At 33.0% G+C, this 25,899-nt stretch overlaps 4 protein-coding genes across 4 annotated transcripts; 2 read left to right on the top strand and 2 right to left on the bottom strand.

Annotated features, from left to right (window-relative positions):
- Nucleotides 2,417-4,104, bottom strand: LOC104713206 (B-box zinc finger protein 21). Its single transcript, XM_010430279.2, has 3 exons — nucleotides 3,762-4,104; nucleotides 3,235-3,660; nucleotides 2,417-3,006 (listed from the first exon to the last, which is right to left on the bottom strand). The coding sequence occupies exons 1-3, from the start codon at nucleotides 3,951-3,953 to the stop codon at nucleotides 2,617-2,619; spliced, it is 1,008 nt and encodes a 335-aa protein (XP_010428581.1). The 5' UTR covers nucleotides 3,954-4,104; the 3' UTR covers nucleotides 2,417-2,616.
- LOC104715852 lies at nucleotides 10,578-13,118 on the bottom strand. The gene is made up of 7 exons (XM_010433226.1): nucleotides 13,003-13,118; nucleotides 11,516-12,673; nucleotides 11,365-11,416; nucleotides 11,138-11,283; nucleotides 10,970-11,056; nucleotides 10,739-10,867; nucleotides 10,578-10,652 (listed from the first exon to the last, which is right to left on the bottom strand). Exons 1-7 carry the CDS (start codon nucleotides 13,054-13,056, stop codon nucleotides 10,578-10,580), a joined length of 1,701 nt encoding a protein of 566 aa, XP_010431528.1. The 5' UTR covers nucleotides 13,057-13,118.
- LOC104713205 (protein SHI RELATED SEQUENCE 5-like) lies at nucleotides 19,327-21,310 on the top strand. The gene is made up of 2 exons (XM_010430278.2): nucleotides 19,327-20,351; nucleotides 20,726-21,310. Exons 1-2 carry the CDS (start codon nucleotides 19,679-19,681, stop codon nucleotides 21,094-21,096), a joined length of 1,044 nt encoding a protein of 347 aa, XP_010428580.1. The 5' UTR covers nucleotides 19,327-19,678; the 3' UTR covers nucleotides 21,097-21,310.
- Nucleotides 24,865-25,788, top strand: LOC104702300 (transcription initiation factor IIF subunit beta; the record flags this gene model as incomplete). Its single annotated transcript, XM_010430277.2, is given in 3 exon segments — nucleotides 24,865-25,218; nucleotides 25,464-25,572; nucleotides 25,656-25,788. Coding segments are annotated over 3 exon segments (446 nt in total), but the record flags the coding sequence as incomplete, so codon positions are not given.

The raw sequence follows: 25,899 nt of genomic DNA, 5'->3' as shown, positions 1-25,899 counted from the left end.
TGTGGCGGCGGAGGAAGAGGAAAAGGAAGAGAAGGAAGAGGAGAGTTTGTGAAAAGAGAATATGCAGAGTGCAAAGGAAGAGGAAAATGTAGAGGAAAGATATTGGCATGTCCTCAGCATTGTGGAGGCTTTTGTTTTTACGATTGTCTCTTTCTCTGCAAACCTCATTGCCGTCGCTAGAGAGATAATATATCTTTTCGTCAATTCCATCATGCATTCCCTTTTTTTTTCCTGGTTTGGGTTTTTTGGTTTGTTTCTTACGGTTTTCTTTCTTACAAATATTTTGGGGACTTCTCGAGTGATGACCAAAAGGTAGCCATTATATTAGGATCCTGGTTCATCTAGTGTTTGTTTTTTTTTTTTTTTTGGTTCTATTATGAACTAAAAGTTCTTAAAAGAATTTCCATATGAGATTTTTCTTTTGCCATTTAATTTTCAGTGTAAAAAACTTTTGTCTTTGGTGCTTTCTATGATGAACATCTTTTGAAAAAAGTATGAGCACAACGCCTGTCTTGAGTACATTAACTTGTAATTGTTAACAGTAACTAACAGTAATTAATCAACAGACAGTTGAAAAAGAAAAGACAAAATTTTGTAATCAACCTCTAGTCTAGAGTACGACAATGACCAATGCACAATCAAACTTGTAATCAACCTCTAGTCTATGAGTACGACAATGACCAATGTACTGCAATCTCTTGACTATTCTTTGTCTCCCAAAGATTGATGTTTTGAATATTTTTAATAATTTTTGTTTTAATGATTACTGATGTTGTAGAGTGTATGGAGTGTAAAAATGGGAAAGTGGAAAAGTGAAAATAATAAATTATAAATTAATCATATATTCCCTCTGTCTTAATATGTGTGTAAAATACTAAACTTCAATCTTTGTGAGACAGAGGGAGTATATGTTTTTCTTGTTTCTTGAAAATTTTCTCGATTTATCCTAATCATATTATTAAATCACAATAGGTTAGTGAGTGTATAAATGAAAGTGGAAAAGGCTTTCAAGAATATATCCAAATATGAGACCGTAGTCAAGAGCATTCGAAAAAGTTGGAACGAAATCTTTCTCGGGAGCATTCATGACTCAACTTTAATCATTCCTCTTTTTCAGCATAATTTCTGGCTGCCGGTTTAGGGCATCTTTATAGGGAAAACTATTTTGGGTGTTCTTAAAATAAATATATTATGAAAATAATGTAAGATCAGTAGTTAAGATATTTTGCTAAAAAATTAGTTATTGGGAGAACATATTTAAGATTATAAGATTAATAATATAATATTTTTAAACATATTACAATTATAAAAACTTATAAAATAATATTTAAATTGCAAATTTATAAAACTTTTATTAAAATTCAAAATACAATACTAAATTTTTATGAAACATAAAAAACATTAAAGATAAAAAAAACAAACATATTACTTAATTAAAACACACAAACATTTTATTTAATTAATACATAGTTTAATATCCAAATTTTAATTTGTGAAAAATTGTTTGCAAGAGATTGTATCCATTCACAGCTTGCCATGTCAGCTTAGAACTGATCTTGGTGTTCTTCTGCCACTATTCCTTATATTTATAATTTTAATGGGCTAAGAACACCCATCATGTTTTTCCTATAAAGATGACCTTATATAATCAAAAGTTTTCAAGATAATGCCTTTGCCGCACAACAATGAGAAGCACTAAAAAAAACATCAAATATCAAGTTATCAACCATATTTATGTAAAGCGGATGGTTGACATTTTTGAAATCCAACATCGGCCTATATTATTAGTGGGCCCGTTTAACACAGTGAAGGTGACGTTTCTTTATTTTCTTCTTTCACCTCTTTTTTTCATCTTTCTTGGTAACTAGTACTATATTTTTAGTTGTTATGAACCAATATTACAGTTTGCTAATTAAAACGAGTAGATGACGTGTCGGTACTATTGTTTCGGCTGCCAAGATGATGTGTCGTTCCTTAGTCACTTGGTTAGTCATCAGAGCTCTGGAGGAGGCATATTCACTCAGAAACAAAAATATGCCGATGGTGATGGGCACGTTATTGCGAATTTGTCTCCATTACATATGCTCTATTCTTACCTTTATTTTCCACATTAAATAATTCCAACCAAATCCAAGAACCATCCTTTCCCCATATGGGATATGGGGACTGAAGAGGCAGAAGATGAAAAAGACTGTCGTCACATACTTTAAATACTCCACTAGATCTCATTCATCGAATTTAGTGCTTACTTTACATTTGACTTTACCTTTTTTTTTTGCCTTGAGAAAGCAAAAATAATGTAGACGATAATTGAAAATAACTTGAAGCCTTAATGCTTCCATAATAAAAGGAGAAAGTCTTTGGAATATCAACGAAACAAGTCATCTTTTTGTACACGAAAATTTGCTGTAGAGGATAAGTAAGAACATTTGCATAAACGAAAAGAGAATATATATGATTATTACAATGTTTAAAACAGCATAATCTCAATCACACTCAAATTTACAAAAGACATAACAAACAAAAAAAAGGGAGGCTAATTCTATCAAGATCGAAGTTGAGAGAAATCAAACAAACAAACAAACAAAAAAACAGCCCATGTAGGGAGATAGCAAATTACCAGAACGATCTAGATCTTTTATTAGAAGAAAGAGGAGAAGGATGAGCAAAAGTAGTAGTAGGAGTAGGAGTGATCTGTGGGACAGTGAAGCCACCATCATCATACCACCTCTTGTTGTTCTGTCCTTGTTGTTTCATGTTTTGTATTGGAGCATAAGACTGTACTTGTGGTGATGTTCCTTTGTTGTACATCCCAAACTGTATGTTGTTGTTGTCTTGAGAAAAGTAGTGATCATTTGGGTATGAAGAAGGAAGAGTTTGTGGAATCTGAGGGACCCAAATCCCTAAACTCTTAGATGGAAGTGACACTGTATTGTTGTTGTTGTTTCTCTTGGTGCTGTCATCTTCTGCTTCCACATATGGTAACACTCCATCATCATCACCACTCTGCAATCACACACAAAAAGATATAACCCACCAAGAAAGAATTGACAAACTCTATTTTCAGAACTTTATACAAACACCCAAATTAGGCAAACACATCACTATAAAAGTGTTTGTTACTTATCTTTATGTCTCAATTAGATCTGAACTGATGTGATATATTACGTAAACATAAGTTTCAATCTCCTAAGGATCTTTAATTCTTTATTGATCAGAGAGGAAGTAACAAACCTTGGAGAATCCAAAAGGAGGAAGAGAGGAATCAAGAAAGTCCTCAACGTGCCAACCAGGTAAGGTATCGATCAAATACTCTGAGATAGTGCTAGTGGAACCCCACTGATTGATCGTGGCATCGCCAGGTTGGATCTTGGAGTTGTTGTTGTGGTTGTTGGTCTGAGGAGGAGGTGAGAGAGGTTTCTTGAGAGGAGGAGGATTAGAGATTGATGATCCAGGAACAGAGCAATCTTGGCTGTTTGAAGAAGTAGAAGATTCTGATGAAGTGGGTTTGTAAACAGAGGACGTAGCAGAGAGCTTAACCCCTGTAAGAAGAAACCTATCGTGTTTCTTCGTGTGTTCGTTCGCGGCGTGGATCGATGAATCACAATCTTTGCATAGAATAGCTCTATCTTGTTGACAAAATAACAGAGCTTTTTTATCCTACAATATATCAAGAAAAAAAAAACAAGAAATAAAAAAAGATAAATCTCAGATCAATGGAGAGTTAGAGACAAAACCCATGTCCGAAGTAAGAAAGAGACCTGACAGATGTCGCAGAGAGGAGATGTGTTGTTTGAGGAAGAAGGATAAAGGAGAGAGAAACGGAGATGTTTCGAGGCGAGTTTGTTAGCGTGGTGGACTCTATGGTCACAGCCACCGCAGAGAGATGCTTCGTCGGCGGTGCAAAACACCGACGCTTCTTCTTTGTCGCAGACGTCGCACCTGATCTTCATCGGTCGTCGATTTGATTAAGAGAGAGAGAGAGAGAGAGAGAGAGAGAGAGAGAAGTAGTAGTTGAAAAGGATAGGAGAGAAGATGTGAGATTTTATGGAGTTTGTGTAATAAGGAAAGATAGAGAGAATATGTGAGTAAAATGGTTATGACTTATGAGGGTGCTTATGTAATTATCATTTTCTTTCTTTCTATGGTTTTCTCAATCATATATATTTCTCTCTTTAAATCTTTTTTCTTTTTTTTTGTAGGATAGAAAAAACTATTTCTTGTTTTATATGAAACGTCCATGAAGTAACCTTCAAAAACAAATAAAATAACTATAAACTTTGTTTAAATTATCTTTCTTTCTTTTCTTCATAACGAGATCTTGACTGAGAAGGTAATGCCCATGATAGCTCTCCTTCCGTTACTCAGTAGTAGATTAACTATATTTATTCTAGTATAAATGGATATATTATGTATTGAAAATTTGAAATACACTAATAGAAGTATATATTATATTAACAGTATATTAGAAATATAATTTGTATATCTTTTGTTTTCTTCTTCTTTTTTCTTTCAAAACGAAATGTAGTTGTTAAAAACAAAAATAATACAGTAGACACTTTTTTTTACACATAATAAAAAAGACAAGATCTAACGTAATGTCGCTTTTAGATCTCTTAGACTGAATATTATCTATATAAAAAGACATATATATATAAGACTTAATTAAGTGATATAATACATTAAAAATCTCATTTTGTTCTTTCATATAATTTTTTCTAACACGTTTTTTTAAGATGCATGATCAAGTTTGGATCAGATACATTGGGGAGCATAATAGAGTTATGCAAATTCAACATATATATATATATATATATATATATATATATATATATATATATGACCACCTAGTTTTTAGCCCATTTATCTTTTGTTTAATTTTAAATACCATCTATGTCAAGTTCAAGCATTCATTCACAAACTCCAAATAGAGGATAAATATTAAACATAGGTATGAACTTATGATTCCAGCTATAGTTTATATAGTTGCATATATCATCTTGTATTCTTGTTATATGTTCGCATGATTATTGAGTTATCTCTTTATAGCAGATCAAAGTGGAAGCAATTGAAGAACTTTGCATGGTGTGAAGCGCGGGTATCGAACCAAGTTGACTTGTGGGGTCTTTCCTTTACATAAGTAATTAAACAGAAGAAAAATATGTCTTAGTGATTTTTCCTGTTTTGAAAACTTAGAAAAGGTGAACAAAAAAATATTCACCTTTATATAATCTTTTTATCTCTATTTTTTCCATGTTTTCACCTTTTTATCATGAATTCCAAAAGCGTATTCAATCATAAAAACTAAGATGTCCAATATTTCTAGTTAATTTCGATTCTAAATTATATTGTTAATTCAAATAAATAGATATGGAATGCCCGAATGAGAACCAAATGTCATTTTATTCGGTTTAATACTTTATTTTCTTGTTTTTTTGGTTCAGATCGATACTAATTGTTAGCTATGCATATTTTGATAATCTTAATGAGTTTAGATCAACCCATTTTTCCGTTCAGTTTCTTAAAAGAAAATTTAAGTCGACAAGCTTTTATCTAGAAAACTCAGCAAAAGATCCCAGCTCAGGACAAATACAAGTCTATAAAATGGGTAAAGACAAACTCTGAAGGGGTAGAAGTAGAACCTAACCTACGAAGGGGTGCAGAGAAATCCTGAGTTACTGACATTGCCGACGAAATCCCACTATAGCTAGCGGTATTAAACCATTGTGATGAGATACGGTTATGCGAAATCCCATATACTATATGGTTTTCAGGAATCAGGAGTGACGTGAAATCTAGTGGAACCTTGCAATTACTAAATTACAGTCCTGAAAAAGCAGCATATTGAACAATAAAAGATTCGCCAATTAACTAAAGGCGTATGCGAAAGAAACTTTAAAACCCATATGGGAGGCTTCAAGCTTGCCTAGTATCATACTAATATTTATTTTTGGTGGAAAGTATAAAGGTATAATAAATTTATGATTTAAGAATCTATTATCCATATATGCCCCATCGCTCGTAATATTTTATGTTTATATGAGTCCCATAGAAATATCTTCTTCATTGTGGAAAAAAAAAGAAATATCTTCTTCATGCCCTTCACTGTTTGAAACAAAATCATGCTCGAAACTGAATTTAACCATCATACACACACACACAAATATTAGAAACAGATCTTTGCATCAATCTTTTCCTCGGTCCTAAGGTAATGTCTCTCCCCGACAAAATGACTTATAAAATCTTGATATTATATTAATAAAACATATAATTAGAATAATATGTTATATTAATCGGTAGTTAAAAGAAAATATATATAGATATACATATAAACAAATAAATCGGGAAATTAGAGTAACTTGTATGATATTGATATGAAACGGAGATATTTTGAATAGAGATGTAGTGCAGCAATGTGAATTTTTGTGACAGCATTTAAAATTAATAAAAGTCACTACTTAATACTTATTATTTAATAGAGAGCACATAAGAGCATCTTTAGCGGTGAGAAAGGTGTCACCGTTACTCAAAGAAAAAAAAATTAATATTTTAATATATGACTAATAAGTGATTGACATATGTTAAAAAACACTGAGAATCGTTTCTTCTGCCAATAACTGCAGCAACGATTCTTTACTTTCTCTCTCCTATTTATAATTTTTTATTTGATTTTATTAAAAGAACTGGGGAGAAAGCAACGCCAGTAATCATGGTCTAAGACAGCCACCATGTGAACAGCGTCTAACGCAAGATTACTTTAAGTTGAATAGTTATAACCTAGTGATGTGAGCTAGGGAACAAATGGGTCCGATCCTCACAAAGTCTCATGTTTATTAAGCAAGTGGATAATCATGGCCAAAAGACATTTAAATATCATAAGCTCATGGCAAAAGAGAATTGGGTCAAAACCAATTATTTGCTTTTTTATATATATATATATATATTAATTTTGGACTGGATGATGTTAATAAACCAAAAGAACTAGGTGATATTAGGTGTTTCCTGATGTCAAATATTCATTCATTGTTTCTCAAACATTGAGATTAATTTCAACAGATAAGACTTTTCATATCCAGAATGAATCAAAAGATGGAAACAGAAGAGGGACAACACGTGGCTAGTTTCGCCGTTGTGTCTGTCTCGTACGTTGTTCGGAGCTCCACAGTTAAGACTTCGATTAGGCTACTTTTAGTGGCTGGACACAAAGCAGGTGTTTTAAACTTTTAACATATGAGATGTCACGAGCAATCGAATTTTCATATCTCTCTTAGTATCCGATTTCGAAATAAAATGAATATTGCTGATATATACAGTTATAACACACTCTTTGTTTGTTTGTTTTACTACTTTGGTCAAAAACTCAGAACTCTATATATCGTTTTAATAATTCTTTTTTTGTCAAAATAATTTATAATATCACCCAATTGTTTTTTAAAATAATATTTATATATTGGTCGAATAAAATAAGGGGTATTAGTTGGATCTGAATGGGCAGAAGGTGGGGGATGCACAATATCGAAGCCTCTCGATTCTTAACAGCGATTTATTTAGGTTCTCTCTAATAAGCGAATTTAATGATTTATTTGGACCACCGTAGGAGTTTATATAAATTTAACGTATATGTGTATATATCCAAGAACAATATTGCTGAAAACATTGAACAATAGCACTCAAAATCTTATGTCAGTTAACCTAATTATATAAAATTTGAAATAAAATAAATTTAAATTAACAGCATTTTTCTTTAATTACTTATCTATATATATAAAGTTACCTTTCCTCACTCCTGGTGCTGCCACATCACCCACTCCCTCAATTTAATAAGCCCAATTTTTCAACACAACCCACTAAGCAATTTTTATTTCTTTGTTTCATATTTCTTTAAAAGCCCAGTTTCATATTTCTTTAAAAACTCAATTCTCCAGGAAACTCCACTATGCTGTCTGCCCGTGTGCGACCTGAAGCGTCCCTCCCCTTCTTTATTCTTTCATCTCGAGACACCTAAAGGATATCTTTGTAATTAATCTTTAAGCTGAAGGAAAAACAGTAAGGTTCACCAATGTTATCATCCTCTAAAAATTATCAAAATTTAAAATAAAAGTATATGTTTTCCTCCTTCATAAACATTACCTACGCCTTCAAAACAATTTAAACAAGAGAACGAGAGAATGTAACTGAAAGTATAGCAAGAATACAAACGATCAGGGAAAAAAAAAGTCCACCACTTACCATGACAACAAAAACAAAAGATACAAGATCAACATATATTAAAGAAACTTCCCACAAACAATCTCAAAAACAGGTCTAAAAGTATTACGACCACCAGGAGATAGATATATGCAAAGAGGCCTTTAGCTTCAGGGACACCTAGATCATAAAATTTGTCAGCTTCGAAAAACAGAGCTACTTAAAAATAAAAAGAAAAAAAACAACTCAAACGAAAAAAGAAAAATGCTTACAGAGAATCAGGGAAACACAACTAAAATTCAATTAACATTAGTCGCCAGCAATTGACAAAACCATCACCAAACAGAAAAAAATGTAAGAGATACACACATCATTAGTTGAAGGAAAAGATGCTGAAATTCGAGTTCCACATTTTGTTCACATTAGACCTAAATTTGAATGACTTACTAAACCGTCCACAAAAATATACACCCCAAAATGGTTTTAAAAAAAGCATCATAGAGGCGAAATTTAAAATTTACAACACACAATGTACATCCAATCGAAAACCACACTCTGGGACCAACCGAAACAAAACTTAAAACTAAGATCTCAAAAACAATGAATAAAGTAATTAGAAAATGAAAGGAAAAAAACAATTTAAAACAAGAACATATTTGCACACAAATTAACACTTAACTGGAACAAAAATATCAGGGGAGAACCAATTACCCCCTACGGATGCAAAGCGAAGAGGAAAACACCCAAATACACCAAAAAACAAATTGTGCATCGATGAAAGAGATGAATGAAGAAGGATTACAAGCATCAAAGAATTTTTTTCAAAACTCTTACTGTCTTGTAGATCGCAAAAATGACTTCTCTGCTATCCGTTCACGAGACATCATATTTTCAAAGGGAAGAAAGTCATTCTAACCTCAATGACATACCACTAAAGACCCAATGGCCCAACACAACTTTAAGGCTTACAGAAAATAAGGTCCAACGGCAAAAATACAAAAAAAAACAATGAAAACAGAATTGTAAGTAATTGAGATTTTTAAGCATTTTTAATCAAAAACCACTAACTAATCACTACAAACACAAAAGCATTGACAAAAAAACTACTCGCACAGGTTACTAATTAAATAATAAAATAATTAAAAGATTACCTACAACCACATATAATAAAACCAAATAACAATCCAATGACAAAATGACAAATAATTTTAATTAAGCAAAACTAACGACTAAAGCGAGACAACAACTATTACTATACAAACTTAACTTCAAATTCTATATTTTTTGAAAAATAAAAAAAGATCATGATGATTTAAATTTATCAAAAATCAAAAAAATTGACTTCATTATACTATCTGAAAAAACATACAGAAAAAATAAACTAACAAAAGAACAAAGAAAAACATACGAATAACATAACCAGACGGAAAGAGAAAAAATACATAACCAAAAAACAAATTACAACAAAAAAGCACCCTCATCTAACTCCCGCGCGTAGCGCGGATCAAATGCTAGTTTAATATAAAAAGAAATTAAAAAATGAACAGAACAAAACTAAAAGGAAAAGGAATAGTCTTAATACATTTTTTTTGGGTGAACTTGTATTAATTTAAATTAAAATCATATTCTTATAGTGGTTGTGACACTAATAATTCAAAAATAATATATATATATATATACAATATGTTCGAAAATATCTTTACTTCGTCATAGTACTACTAACTACTAATATTACAAAATATCAAAATAGAGGGGGAATTTTGTATATTACATCAAAAACAAAACAAAAAAACTGGCCTATCAGTATCAATCACCATCTCTCTCAAAATCCACTTTACTGCCCATTCTTTTGCATCAAATTCACCTCAAAGATCACCTCAACGAATTGATTCAGATTTTGTTTTTCTATATTTTTTTTTCACTGTTTATTGACTATTTCACACTGACTACTAATGTTAAGAAAAAGAAAACAACGAAAAAACAACCAATATTTGTAAAGTGACTTTAGTGAAGTGGCAAGAAATAAGTCTATTTGTAAAAGATATCATCACACCCAAGATCAAGTTCCACTCCTACGAATGTAAAAATTTGGTTAATTACACAATAATGGAGTATCACCAACATATAGGGTCTGATTAGTAACGTAGCCAAATCTGTACAGAAAAGCTGTAAGCTGAAGCTTACAGTTGTATATGAAAGCTGTAGAAAAAGTTGAGAGTAAAACTTTTAATAAAGTTTTTGGTAAAGTTTTTGTGATTGATAAAAATAAAAGCTGTACCATTTGTAAAATTTTCTCTGTATTTACCAATCAAACCCATATATATCCTNTATATATCCTATATATATATATATATATATATATATATATATATATATATATGTATCCTCTCTCATTTGAGAATTCCGTTTAGATATTTTCTGACTGCTCTCTCATTCATCTCAAATATGAACGATATCTCTCGTATCTACAAGAAAAAAAAAAATTTTAAATTCGGCATTTTTTATCATAACATTGAAACAGATTTGAACAAAGAAAAAAAAACTAATTTACCTGAATTAAGCAACTGTTCTTAAGAGTGACAATTTCTCCATGATTAATCTCTTCATCATTTATCCATATCGAAAATTTCCCAAGATTCTTGATTTCAAAACATCCGTTTTGCTTCAACATGATCAAAGCCTAGTTGCATTGAAATCCAACCAATGAAACTCACACATTATAAAACTCTCCAATCAATATATATAAACTATTAATCTAAAAGTTAATATATGTTATCATCACCTGTCGTCGAGAGAATTTTGTTTTAGACCCTGACCCTCCTAAGTCGATATCCACTGGATATTCGCCTGTCACTCTTCCAAGTAACACCTGAAATATTGAAATTCGTTTTAGCTTCATTTTAAATCGATCAAATTACTCTAATTATGCATCTCAAGAACATTGAACTACCTCTGGTTTGTTAATGTAATGCTTAGAGCTTCCATATAGAAGAGCAAAAGCTCCATGAGCAGAAATGTCACGGCTCATGTAAGATTCAGCACTCTGCTCTAGTCTCATTATCATTCTCGCCATTTCCTCGTTTCGATATCTCGAAGCTAAAGCACACACTCATCAGTATATAAATATATGACACGAATTAAATAAAAGTACAGTTTGAGAGACATCTTATTATTTACCTGCCAACTCGTACCGGTCTTGACCAATCGGTTCAAGGTCCATGTCAAGAATCTGATTAGTTCAAAAAAAAACAAACACAATTTTAGTAAATTTAACCATTAAAATACAATAGCTCACTCTGACTTAGCTTGTAAGAGCTTATTTACATACCATTGCTTCAACATCTGAAAAGGAAGGCAAATCGTCATCACTCTCAACTTCATTATATTTCTCCTCTGAAGCGTTTATATCAATCTTTGCACTCAATGTCTGTCCACAAATTTCAATATCTGGAGGGTGTTGTAGAGATGATGAAGTTATAGCAGCAAAAGTAGATGTGTCTTTCTCGGTAAAGCTACCACTGGATTCAGAAGAAGAACTAGCTTGTGTTGTGACAGCACAATCTCCTAAACCATAACTGTCGACAATGTTATTACCCTTTGCTTGTGATGATATTGGAGGCAGAGGTGGTTTTATATGCTTCCTCAATGATGATGATGATGAAGGATTACTCGAGTTTCGAGCTTTAGCATTGTTCAGTTTCAGGTTGATATTATCGTTATCTGGAATCTCATCGGACTCGCGGTTTAGAACACATATGATAACACCGTTAATGATTTCTGGATGTGGATCCAATTCACACAATGGCACAACCATACGAAAAGCTTCCTCTCCTATGTCTGGCAAGCCTTGATAAGACTGTGGAGGATTCCAAATCTCTGCTTGATTGAAAGATGTATTAGGTTGTTGAAACAGAGGATCTTGAAACACTTCTTGAAGCATAACATGTTCTATTGTTGTTGCTGCTACTGTAACATCACAATCTTGAATCTGTTCATCGTTGATGTTTAACATCTGATCCACCATTCGAACATCATCATCATTACCAAACATTGTTGTCTGATAATCAACATCTTGTTGATGATCATCATGAGAGGATAACATAATGTCTGGGAATGCTTTCTGAAAATTTTCAATGTCCTCAAACTTGAAAGTAAAGTCATCATATTCTCCAAACATACCCCCTTCATCCACGTAATGATGTTCATCAATGGCGGCATTGTTATTGACCTTAAGAGACTCCTCCAATTCCAAACGTCTCTTCTTTCGGGCAGTGTAGTACTGAGTTCTGACTGGTATTGAGCGATGATATTGACCTTGTGGATTGAATTGAGCTCCGTATTGAAGCTCAAATCCGACAGATGAAGAAAGAGATGTAACCTTAGGGTTGTAAAGAAGACAATGCCATCGATCTTTAAGTTCCGAAAGTGTAAATTTCCGAGAGAATCTCACCGCTCCTTTAGCCAACGTCTCTAGAGATGTTCCATCCTATTACACAAGGAATTAAACTCCATAAATCATTATTAAAAAAATTGCAAATCCTGGAAATAAATATCGACTATATGAATCCAAATTCGTAAGGATAGATACAATCAAGTTTTGAAAAAAATACTAAAAACTTGGAACACAAGTTTCCCAATTTTTAAACAAAAGAAAAGCCTTCGACGCTTAGGAAATCTAGGGTTCAGTACAAGATTCAGTAACATTATATACTCGTACGAGAAACCAAAAAAAAAAAAGGAAAAAAATCCAGAAATCAAAAGAGGTTTATGAAAATTAGATATCAAAATTAGAGTTTCGTGAAAAAAAAACTAAACCTCGAGTGACTTTATGAGAAGATAATCATCTTCAGGTAACCATTGAAACGCCATCGGAGAAGCAAGAAAACTACAGAAGCTTTTTCTCTATTGAATCGAGCAAATAGAAAAGGGAAGCGAAGAATCAGCCACCAAATCTTATTTCTCTAAAATTACTATATGTTTTAGCTAATTAAGTAATCTTAGTCTTCTCGTATTATTATGGTTTCTTATAAATGGGCTTTAAGCTGGCCCATGAGGATATTACCCTATGTCGGTGACTAAAGCCCAAAATAGATTTCATACAATATTTTGATGTACGAATAAATATACCAACTCACTTACTTCTTCTCAAAGACTGAAACTTGAGTATAGTGCTAAAGATTCGTGAATAGTCTACATATAATAGTCTATAAAAAGCTATATTAGTAGTTTATTCTATAAAATAAACATAATTTATACATGTGACATCGTGAGCTATATAATATACACACAGAATAAGGCTTTGTGAAGAAAAATGGTGGTGGTCACGTGACAATGAGTCTGTGTAACCTTCGTGGAGACCACAACGCTGTCTTTTCTTCGGCCGGTCTTCTCCTTAAAAGGCATATATAGGCCTATTATATTATACGTTTTCTTTCTTATATACTAATAAGAATGAGATGCTTATATATTATTGTAACATTAGTATTTATATATACACATTGATACACATATAGCTAGAGCTTATATTGTGAAGCATGTGCATGGATGTGAAGACGGGCCCCACGGGCTTTATGAGGCCCATAAAGCTAATGGAGGGGGACCACGTGGCAAAGGGCTAGTGCCTACAAGTGGAGGGATCCTAAGAAAGTTTAAGTACGTATAAGTTTGATCTCGTGATCGTACGTACTGTTTCTACTATTGGCATGCAGTGTTCGTCGCCTAGGGTTTCAGAATTAGACTCCCTTATTATACTTAACTTGTCATGTATCCCACCACACAGTTACAATCACATCACCTTACTTTGTTTTTTTTTATACATACGATCGTATGAAGTGGGTGAATGCACGCGAATTTCAATACGTGATGTGTTCGTAGACCTTAGTAGTAGGATATTAGTAGAGCGGCCACTGTAAAAATCCAGAAATTGGTAAAATCAAAGTATTGATTGCATGTATTTCGTAAAATGCGTTTATATTATATAGGATAAAGTTTATGCTCAACGCAGCGCAGTAAATCGAATATCTTAGCTTTAAGAAGACGCTTTGCGTCACTTCATTCCTTTTTCTTCAACAAGACAAAACCCGTTTCTCGCGGAAAGACCATATTTATATAACTTAACTTTAAGCAAAAATGATGGTCACAATGACATAATGGAGAAAATTTATTATTTCGTCTAATAATAATCTCCTCAATACACTGTTTAAGAAGTATTTTTTTTGGTAAAAAATGTTGACGAGGCACAACCATGTTAATTGTTCAGTGTTTTTTACAACCATTGATTTGCGAGACATTACGAATTTTCCATTTATACATATATATATATATATATATGTGCGAGTTAAATTAATGTAAACGAACTTTTAATACATCGCATATATAGTATATTTAGATTACGAGTTTATGGTTAGTACGTAGTGCTGTAAGTATCAAATGTGATTCGGTTTAATTTTCAGTGGTAGATGCTAATTTTTTTGCTAACGTTGTGAAGATCTAACAACCCGACTATAGACCCAAAATATTCGTTTTTTTTTTGGAAAATTTTCTCTTTTGTTAATTTCGTATCAAAAGAGACAAAATCATAAATCTTGAATGTTTATTGTGAATTGACAAGTAAACTGAATGTACCTCACATGAAAAATTGTATTGTTGTAGATTTTGTGTGAATATATTGTTCTTTGTTTGCATCTCGCTTTAAAAGTGAATTGTTATAGATTTTGTGAGAATTTATTTTTCTTACTTTATTTTTTATAGTATCATTTTCTAAAGATATGATATTCAAATACGAACATTTGGATTTTAAAAACTTTTCAACCAATCGTATAGATAATAGATATAATCATCGAGAAGATTGTCGGGAAAATACTGTTAGTGAGAAGAATGATTGACTAGCATATATATAAAGAGAGGGGAGAGAGAGAGAGATAGATGTAGCGAGAAGAAAGGTGAGCACAAGGCTCGAGAGTGAAAGACAACAACATAATAATAATTGGACTATTGGAGCTAATCCTTAATTCTTGATTTTTCCCTACAATGACCTTTGCTCCTTCACTCTCTGTCTGACTTGTAAGGAGGTGACAAAATCTTTATAAATTTTTTTTAATTAATTGTAAGGATGAACTTATATAACATTTTAAAACACTTCTGTTGAAAAATAGAGATAATTCTTGATTTTTCCCTACAACGACCTTTGCTCCTTCACTCTCTGTCTGACTTGTAAGGAGGTGACAAAATCTTTACAAATTTTTTTTAATTAATTGTAAGGTTGATGAACTTATATAACATTTTAAAACACTTCTGTTGAAAAATAGAGAAAAAAATATCTTAGATCACATCTGATAACCATTCCAATGCACACAATCTTATATTGTAGTAGTTTTCCTCACTAAGATTTACAGCTGCGTAAAGCTCGGTGTTCGGCACCAGTTAAACCTATATTGGTTTGACGGTGGATTGAAGCGTACTCTCGGAATCAAAGTAGAAAAATTAGTTGTATGCTTTAGAAATAAATGATACTTTTTGTGTTTTTTTTAGAAAGAAAGAAGAATGTTGGATGACAATGCTAATCATTTGAACATGTTGTATAACCTCATTGCCTAGGCATGGCTAAACATAGCATTGTTTTTGTTGTTTGTAGATTTAATTAAAATAACATAAACTTAGATATAATTGGAAACACATGCATCCATATCAAACGTGAACGAGCTATGTCCGTCTCCACGATATGTCCGCCTCCTAAGAGAAATATTATCCGCCAATAAGTAAATCAGTGCTAGCTGGTTAATCCCGTCCAAAATTATGAAAAGAAAAATAAAATCTTAATAATGTTAGCCAAGGAAAAATAAAGTAAGAAAGACAAAAGGGACATTAGGCAACTAGTTTAATCATGAAGATCCCGAGTCATCAAAGTTAGGAGCTCCTTGGTTTTCTATTAAATAATATTGGTATTAAGTAATTACATTAACAAATAAAGACAAAATAGTGATTTAGTCAACAAGAAATTGTAAAAATACAAAAGACTCATGTCTCGGGCCCCTAAAAAAGTTCAAATCTTTTTTTCTTGGATAACTAATACGTACGATTAACCTTTCTATAGATATAGTACAGTACACACATATAATTGTTTTAAGTAAAGATTTGTTTGCTAATAAATGTGTTAAGTAATTAGTAGGGGTTAACAAATTTTAAGCCGTTTTATGTTTGGGATGGCCTTCTTTCTTATTTGATTGTGTGTTTTGTGTTTCTTCGCAAAGACTTGAAAACAAATCTGATAAATTTACATTTGAATGATTTTATGACTCAAAAGCTCTAAAAATTCTTACAAAAAAAACTCACATCGTCTTCTTTTTCTACTTTTGTTTCTCTAAATCCAATAAATATGCCCCTTCTTCTTTTTTAAAGAGAACAATATATATACAGCCAAGATTTCAAAGTTCTCGGTTCGTTAAAAAAGCATGCTCGCACTTGCTCACCAAAACGAAAGTAAATACGCAAATCCTTACAACTTGCATACTTCATCTCCAAGGATTAGTATATATAGGTAAGATTTTATCTTGAAATTGGTTGTGTATTAATTGGCCAGTCGATACCGAAGATTTGATCAAATCTAGCTCTTAGAATGCAGAAGTCAAATCTTACTCTCGTGACCTGCTTATTATGAATATGCATGAGAATTTGTCAACGAGATACGCAAGGCAAAGTGGAATATTCACTAGTAATTTTTTTATTTTTTTTTAACGACTCACTAGTAAATTTTTATTTTACTAATTTTGATAGAGTATATATAACAAGTTTCAAATATAGAAAATTTATAAATCTAACAAACAAATTAGCTACTATTGTTATTTTATTATACATCATATTCATCTCTAATGTTCGGCTTGAATTATCCTTCCCCGAGTGGATCTACATTTTAGAGTTTAGAGTTTAGGCTCTTGATCTTCAGCAAATGAAAATGGTCCACTTAGAGATAGATATCATTTAGGATATGAGAAATGGTGTTCAGTTTTAGGCCAACGATGCAATCCGCAGTTCAATCAACTGTTTAGAATGGAATTTGGGTGGTAAGATTTGAAGGGATGACATGCAAGTGCTGTCAAGAGTTTAAGTATGTGTTTTTCCCCAAAAAAAAAGTATGTGTATGTGGGTCGTCTATTGCAAACATATTGACCACAAATATTGATATACATAAATGAACAATATATAGGATAAATAATTCAAAAGGCCAACCATCAAAGTTATAAAATTTAAAAGCATTTAATATATTAATACGAAATGCGCTTAATTATCATTATCAAATGCAAATTGCGCCGCTAATTCACGCGGTTCCACGTGATCAAAGACACTAGAGTGGGTCTGCTTGCTTCGGTTCTAAAGAGGGTACAAGGTATATGAACGAATGAGTAAATCGTTACTGATTTTAATTTAAAACTCCTAGATAGTGTACATAACCAGTTGCGTACTAGTATAATATATTTAAGAGGTATAATTAATAGTAGCTAGTTTAAGATAAACCACTAACGGTTTTACTCTAATTATCTTCATGTTTACTGTCTACGTGTATGTGTATCTTATATGTGTAGCTAAAATTTGTGTTTTTTGTTTTTGAGCTACAATTTTGTTTTTGTAAAAAGAGCGAAATAACCTTTATATCCTTTATATTTATACATTTTCTAAATTTTTCTACTTGAAAGCTAAGTTGAACACTCGTCGTTGAAAGTATTAACGTGAAAGCTAAGTTTTTCTACTTCGATTTGAATGAGCAAAAAAATTTCTAAATACAGAAAAGAATACATTATATTCATGTTTAGTTTGGGTAAAGATAGAAGATGATCACATCCCTCCATCGGCTAAAAATAATGACTCGTGACCTAGACCTAGACTAGGGATCGCTGTCCATCAGAACTCCCTTAAACACAGCACGTATTTTTCTTATAGTTCATATTCATCAAGTGTTAGCTTTTACGATTCCACTCGTTAGTACATTTATGAGTTTAGTTTCTATTTTAAGTTGAAAAATATATGGAAAAAACAAAAAATTAGTTAACATATATAGCAAAAATACCAAACAATTTTTTTTTATTTTACACACCAAAAGAAGATAAATGCAATAAATCATGCCACAAAGCTTATATAAATTCAACATTAATGCCACGTAGTCCTGATTAGACGAATAAAACAAAAAAATTTACAGATAAATTACCGCACGTAGGCGTCGTTGAAAAAGTTATGTCATTGAAGGTCTAATCGCCGTGATTAAGCGGTAAGCCTCAACGATGAGACCGTCCGTGACGATAAAATGTCAAAGCAATGTGACGTTAGTCTTTCCTTTTTGAATTTATTTTTCTCAGACTTCATTTATTTTTTCTTTTCCTTTTTCTCAAACTTTTTTTTTTTTTTTGGTTTTCTCAGACTTCCCTTTAATGTATGGTTTCATATAATTTCATCACAAAACAATAAAAACTGAATTGAAATGGGAAAGAAAAGATAAACAAACGGTGCAGAGGGTTTCACGGGGGAGGGACGAGTGGAGAAAAAACTCCCTGTTCTAACACGTGGCACTATAATTACCATTGATAAAAAACTAACACAATGCGTTAAAAAGCGAATTATTTAGTTTGCAGAAAGAAAATGGAATAAAAAAACAATAGTGTAGCAATTTATTTTGTTTTGATATTAACACAAACAGACAAATATCAGTATTTACTAAACGAAGACGAATCATTATTTTTAATTTCGATACGAGTATTCAGTATACTACTAGTATAAGACATATTTATACGCCTTCATGTATACTGTTTTGAATCCTAAAACTGTTGTGACTATATATATAATTACGACAGTTCTATATATAGTAAGGAAATAACGCGTCATCTAGTTTTCATCATCTTAGTTACATGTCTTTAGGTTGTGTAAGAGATTATGAATATACCGATGAAAAATGTAGAGAATAAGCATAAATATTAATGGAATGGAATGATTACTCTAAGAAAAATTACTTAAAATAATGTCACCTATATCTATTTATCCATATTCTTTTTCTTTCGTTTTTTTTTTCTCTCTTTCTTTTAAACAATATAGTGAGTGATATTTATGTGATGGGGATTCGCTCAAACTGGAAGATAACTGTAGTGAAGTGCCCAAAGCAAAAGATCTTCATGGGACTCTCTATGCCTTAAAAACCTTTTCTCTCTCTCTCTCTCTCTCTCTCTCTCTCTCTCTCTCTCTCTCTCTCTCTCTCTCTCTCTCTCTATCTCTCTTAAACCACAGAGTAAATCCAGCAAACTTCCACTTTCAGAGATCAAAATTGTGTTGCCTTAAATGTTGAAGAGAGACTAACTCCATGGCGGAGTTTGCAGTTTCTTAGTCTTTGCTCATCATTTACATCACTCTCTCAAAGCAAAGAAAAGGAAAATAAAATCAAGATTTACCCTTTTCTTTGATATCTCTTTGTGGTGTGTTGTGTGTGTGATGTGGATTATCACAAGGGAGAGAAATGGCAGGGTTTTTCTATCTAGGAGGGAGAGACAACAACAGCAACAACAACAACAAGCAAGATCATCACCAAGTAGACAAGGATCATCATCATCAAGACAAGAGCAATTATCTTTGTCTTTACAAAGACGAGATCTATAACAACAACAAGGGTTTCGAGATTTGGCCTCCGCAATACTTCCAACAACAAGAACAACCACCACAACAACAGCATGCCTCAGCTGCTGCAAACTTCTACTCCTTTGGAATGGTTCCTAGCGGAAGCAGCAGCAACAACAACAATAACCGGAGCCGGAGTTTATACTTCAACGTAGTCTCCGATCATGAGCCGGGAGGGTTCACGGTGACGAGACAAGGAGGTATGAATTGTCAAGATTGTGGGAATCAAGCCAAGAAAGATTGTCCTCATATGAGATGTAGAACTTGTTGTAAAAGCCGAGGCTTTCACTGTCAAACTCACGTTAAGAGCACTTGGGTTCCTGCTGCTAAACGCCAAGAGCGTCTAGCCCAACTCGCTTCCTTGCAGCACCACTCAACCTCCAGCCGTGAAACGCAAAACACTAAACGCCTTCGAGAAGCTAGTGGTGGTGATAATAATGATGATAAAGACCATAGTGGTGGTGGTGGATCGGCTCTTGTTACTACCCGTGTGGTGAATGCTAATTCTAATTCAGGTAAAAATTCGATCATGGTGTGTGTATTTTGGAATTGATGATACTGAATTAGCTTTCAAGATTGATTGAATTTTCATGAAAAAGTGTCAAATTTTTAATTATGAATGTTTGTGGAGAAGTACAACATCATTTGCGTGTGAATGAGGATGTCCGCCGGATATTGCTGCTTTATTTATACGAGTTACTGTTCCTTAGTAAACCTGACGACATAAAAGGGTTTTATTCAAGATCGATTTCATGTAAACACGATGCAATAAATACTTATAAGATTCGATTTTAATAATCAAGAACTAGTTATTAAAAGAGGCTATAAAGAACAAATCTTATGTTTATTTTTTGGTATTCTTATAATATTTATCATTAATAAAATTTAGGGTTGGAGGTGAGCCAACACTTGCCACCGGAGGTTAACTCACCGGCGGTTTTCCGGTGCGTTCGAGTGAGTTCAATAGAAGAGGATGAAGATGATCAAGAATATGCTTATCAAACGGCTGTAAACATTGGAGGACATGTCTTCAAAGGCATTCTGTATGACCAAGGACCAGATCAAGATCATCATCATCACCATCACCTTAACCTCCTGGCTTCCACTGCTACCACCACCAATGTGGAAGAGACCGCCACGAAAGCTGTCGCAGGTAACAATAGTAACGGATTAATGCTTGATCCTTCTTCGCTTTACCCGGCTCATCAGCTCAACTCCTTCATTGCCGGTACGCCATTCTTCACACCTCCAAGGTCTTGAGATTCGGATCAGTTATTGATTATTGTTATATCTTCAAACGTTATAATAATGAGACTTTCTTTTTAGTCGTTGTTTTTTGTATTCGTCTTTGTCTTCTTGAAATTTCGTGCAATCTGATAAAACACCCTTAGCTAGCTAGGTTGTTACTTGGTGGTGATTAACATGCACATTGTACGTACGTTTTTAAAAAAAAGATCCATGAGGGTTAAATTAATCTTCTAGTTTCAAAATATGATATTTTTCTATATTGTTTGGTAACTTATTGCACTTCCTCAGTTTTCTCATGTGGTTTATTCGATCTATAGTTCAACAAATTTGGTTTAGTTTGAGTATTATAATATCACTTAATAATTCATCTTTTATTTTTATTGGCCTACGACATATATTTAGTACCTTTTCAAGGTCAAATCAAAAACCCTTTATTTAAAGAAAAACAATTAATAAAAATATTTTTGGGTTTGATTTTGATTTAGCTTTCTGGTTGGTGTTGAGCTCCAAGCTGCTTTTCCCCCCCTTTATCCGTTTGCTTGCCGGATCTTAAAACATGACTTAACTAGGTTTCGTGTTACATCGATCAAAGATTTGAAAAAAATATATATAGTTAAGCATATTTCAAGCAACTTTTATAATACCCAATTGAATATCTCCAGAGTAAAAGTATTAATTAAAAGTAATTCTCAGTTGAAATATATATAACCAATTACATCTCTGAAATGATAGAAAAACTTTAGTTAAAATAATGGTCCTGAGAGGCATTAAATCATATATATATGCATTAACTTTATATATATATAGTTTGGTTATATCTTCTCTGATTTGAGTTTTTGAAGCCAAAAAATTTACATAACATCTTCAAATAGGACCCTTTAGTCTTTTGTGGTTTTTTTTTTACTTAGATAATATCGTGCCATTCTATCTAGATGCAACCCCTATCTACGATATTAGGAGGTTAAGGTTAATTATTTGGAGAACGTCAAATTGTGAGTAACATGTGACATATTGGCACCTAGAGATGTGTAAACGGATGATAATACAGGGCATTTATATCAAACTACTTCCCTGCAGAACTATCATATTTTTAGCTATTGGATTTTTTACTTGCATGGATGTGACTATCATTCGTCTATAGCTAATTCCCATTTAATATTTAGTTCTTATAATTTAATTTGAAGTATAAATAGTAAATACTGAAATCGATTTCTGTTCTTCTTATGAAATGATATAATAATTTGTTTTTATGTCTGTGTGAACTGATACTGTTAACAATAATAATGATTAGCTATAGTACTGTTATAGATTGCTTGATTTAGGACAAGTAAATATGACAGAGGAGAAAGATGGAAGTTTCTCAAAAACTGTAGAGTATCTGACTCACGACATGTGATTCAGTCTCTCTCGATCCAAATTATTATAAAAAATTAAATGTAGTTGATCCAAAAATCATGATCATCTCCTCTGAAATTTTACTTAATCTGTCAACCTTCCTGTTTCGCAAAAGTCCTACAGTCTCATAGGATTAGCCTATATATGGTTTGTTCTTTGGAAATACCTTCCCTCTGCCCATGATTTCTTATAATTAATGTTAACTCTTTTTTTTTTGTGGGTATTATTATTACGTACTGGTGACGTGCATGTGATTCCAGTGCTAAGAGTAAGTCGTACTTATAAGTCATCCTCACAGGTCAAATGTTTGGCAATGTCATTAACTGCCATTAAAATATGGTAGGTTAAGTTTGAAATAATCGCTTTCCTGCAAGTTTGAAAGGATAGTTAGCGAGCAAATTGTTAACTAATTATGTTAGAAAAAAGGGAAATTAATGTGCTAAGAAAGTATGAAGAAACTGTAAAGTCTATGGTCAAAGTTAGAAACTAATTCCGAAGAAAGATTTTTGAAATGCATATCCTCAACATCTGTTATATACTTATACCTAACTCGATTATGATTGATATGACAGTTTCTTTTCTTTACCGCACTTCTCTCATACAAAAATTACACAGTATGAATCTTCCAAACGCGTCATTAAATAGTGACCATGTGAAAGGAATTCGTAAACTGATAAAGAAGTAAAGAACAGTTTTTTTTTTTTAGGGTATCAAACTAACTTCAGTTTTTTCCCCGAGTTATTTGATTTTTTTTTGGCTCCACGTAAATATTTAATTTTCTATAAAAGTGTAAAGCTAAAACTCTATTGTAAGAGATATATGAATGGATGATTCTTATTGAGTATAGAGAGGAGTATTTATACAGAGTCGACTACAATAAATACAATATACTTATTAACATAACTAGAGATACGTATATGATATTGACAGAGACTAATTGATCTAATGAAGATAATGATTGATCAATCATGAATATGATTGATCAATCATGAATATGATTGATCTCCTATACGCCCCCGCAAGATTGAGGGTCTTGGTGAGACTCCAAGCTTGATCGTGAAGTCTTGAAACGCAGGACGAGATAACGATTTGGTAAGTAAGTCAGCCAGTTGGTCACAAGTAGAGACATGAACAACTCGCAAAGCCCCTTATTGAACCATGGTTCGAATAAAATGATAATCAATAGCTATGTGCTTCATCCGAGAGTGAAAAACAGGATTAGCACATAAGTAAGTAGCGCCCATATTATCACAGTAGATAGTTGGTGTCGCAGGTAACGCGAGACCAAGTTCCAAAAGCAGAGAACAAATCCAGCGAAGTTCGGATGCAGTATTAGCCACTGATCGATATTCAGCCTCCGTCGAGGAACGAGCAACCCCTTTTTGCTTCTTAGAGGACCATGGTTCAATAAGTATAGAGATGAATATTTATACAGAGTCGACTACAATAAATACAATATACTTATTAACATAACTAGAGATACGTATATGATATTGACAGAGACTAATTGATCTAATGAATATGATTGATCTCCTATATCTATCACTATATCTAATTACAAACATAAATCCAAATTCGGCGGCCATAAACCGAAATAATAGATACGTACTTAAAGATGAGGGATTGGTCCCCCTTTGTACATGAAACAACCGAGTGTAACTAGTGGTTAGGGTTTCTCAGTACTGATTTAGTTAAGTTCTTTCCGAAGAATTACATCTTTGTCATTGTCCTGATCGCCATCCATTTCTAACTTCGGTATTAGTGTTTCCTCTTTTGTCAACAACTTTGTTGTCTTTATCAGCACAATATATAGTAGTGGTCCAAACAATATGTATCCATCCATCTAATACATACACTATACATATTCAAGCATGTTTTTATAGTATCACGCTATCAGCACAACAGTGGTCCGAAAGTCCAAACCAATCTGTATAACTATTACCATGCATCTAATATTCTAATAGATACACACCTAAGTCTAACACCATACATGATAAGATCCATGCATGTTTTGGATGTATGCAGTATGTTGTAACTACATACATATCTACCTATTAATCATGTCACATAATACGAATATTATTTTCTTTTGTTTCCGTCAAGAAAGGACACTCGTCATTACTAGAAGAGTAAAAAAAACTTTTAGAAGGACAACCTAACTGGACATTGAAGCAGCTTGTACAAGAGACGAAATCAAGTGTGGCAAAAAAACTATAAAAAACCATAGTTCTAGGAAAAATATGCTTTTGAAAATAGTTAATACCCATTTAAAATCTGGGTTTAGGACTTTTGTGGACAAAATATATGGGCCTTGGCCCAATTATTTCAGCGTCTAAGTCGGTCCGGGTTCTTCTTGTTTTCACCTCCGCTTCAGAAGTAAAAGAAGAAGACTTTATACTAGTTTAGGGTTAAGTCAAAACGACAAAATTAAACCCAAAATCCGAAAACAGAGTTCAAGATCAGAGCTCAGGAGAAGAAGAGAGGAAGAATCTTGAATTTGGAGAGCAAAGAGAGTGTGTATTTGTTGGAGTAACGATGGAAGACGATCGAAGTAACCCTCATGAACTCGATTTGGAGAAAGGCGATCGACCAATTTGGTTGATGAAGTGTCCTGTAGTTGTCGCCAAGGCGTGGGGGAAGCTAACTCCTCCGCCTCCTTCTCCTTATTCTTCTTCCTCTGAATCTATTGACTTGGCGAAGGTTGTTCTCAACATTGATCCTTTACGACCTACCCCTGAGGTACATGTTCCATTTTGATTCTCAAAGTTCTTATTTTTTTTTTTTTGAGGTGCCCTAGTTTGTTGATTGAGTTTACCTTCATTATTTCGATGGTTGTGTCCATAAAGTTCGAATCTTTCATGCCAATTTCACTTACCCATGTGGTTGATTTATCAAATCTAGCGTAGGGAAGGATCCTGCTTTAGTGTTTTTGTATTTTGTTCTTTGTTGCAACTTATTTCCTTGTACTGGTTGGTATCAATCAGTTCACTATGGAGATGGTTCGTGCTGAGTATGAGAACATACCAAAGAGCTACGCTGTGAATATGTTCAAAGACTTTGTTCCCATGGAGGTCTTTTCGGATGTCAATCAAGGTGATTTCCCTATTTGATTGATAACATCAGATTTTGTATCTTCGATTGGCTCTCCATCTCATACTAGGCAAGCTACTCTATAGGTCATACAGCTCTTGAAGGAAAGGTCGATCACAAATTTGATATGAAGCCATATGGGGAAAACATTGAAGAATATGCAAGGCTTTGTCGGGAGAGAACGAGCAAAGCCATGGTTAAAAATCGACAGATACAGGTGTTTGTTTCCCTTAAATTCTCTCCTACGCTGGCTCTTTGGTTAGCTGCTGGCTCTTTGGTTAGCTAATTGTATAAGGATTTTTCTTTCCGTGACTTGCACTAAAGGTTATC

Source organism: Camelina sativa, chromosome 9, assembly GCF_000633955.1.
Source record: "Camelina sativa cultivar DH55 chromosome 9, Cs, whole genome shotgun sequence".
Classification (NCBI taxonomy): Eukaryota; Viridiplantae; Streptophyta; class Magnoliopsida; order Brassicales; family Brassicaceae; genus Camelina; species Camelina sativa.
Note: the sequence above shows the minus strand (reverse complement) of the source record. Positions and strands in the feature narration are given on the sequence as shown.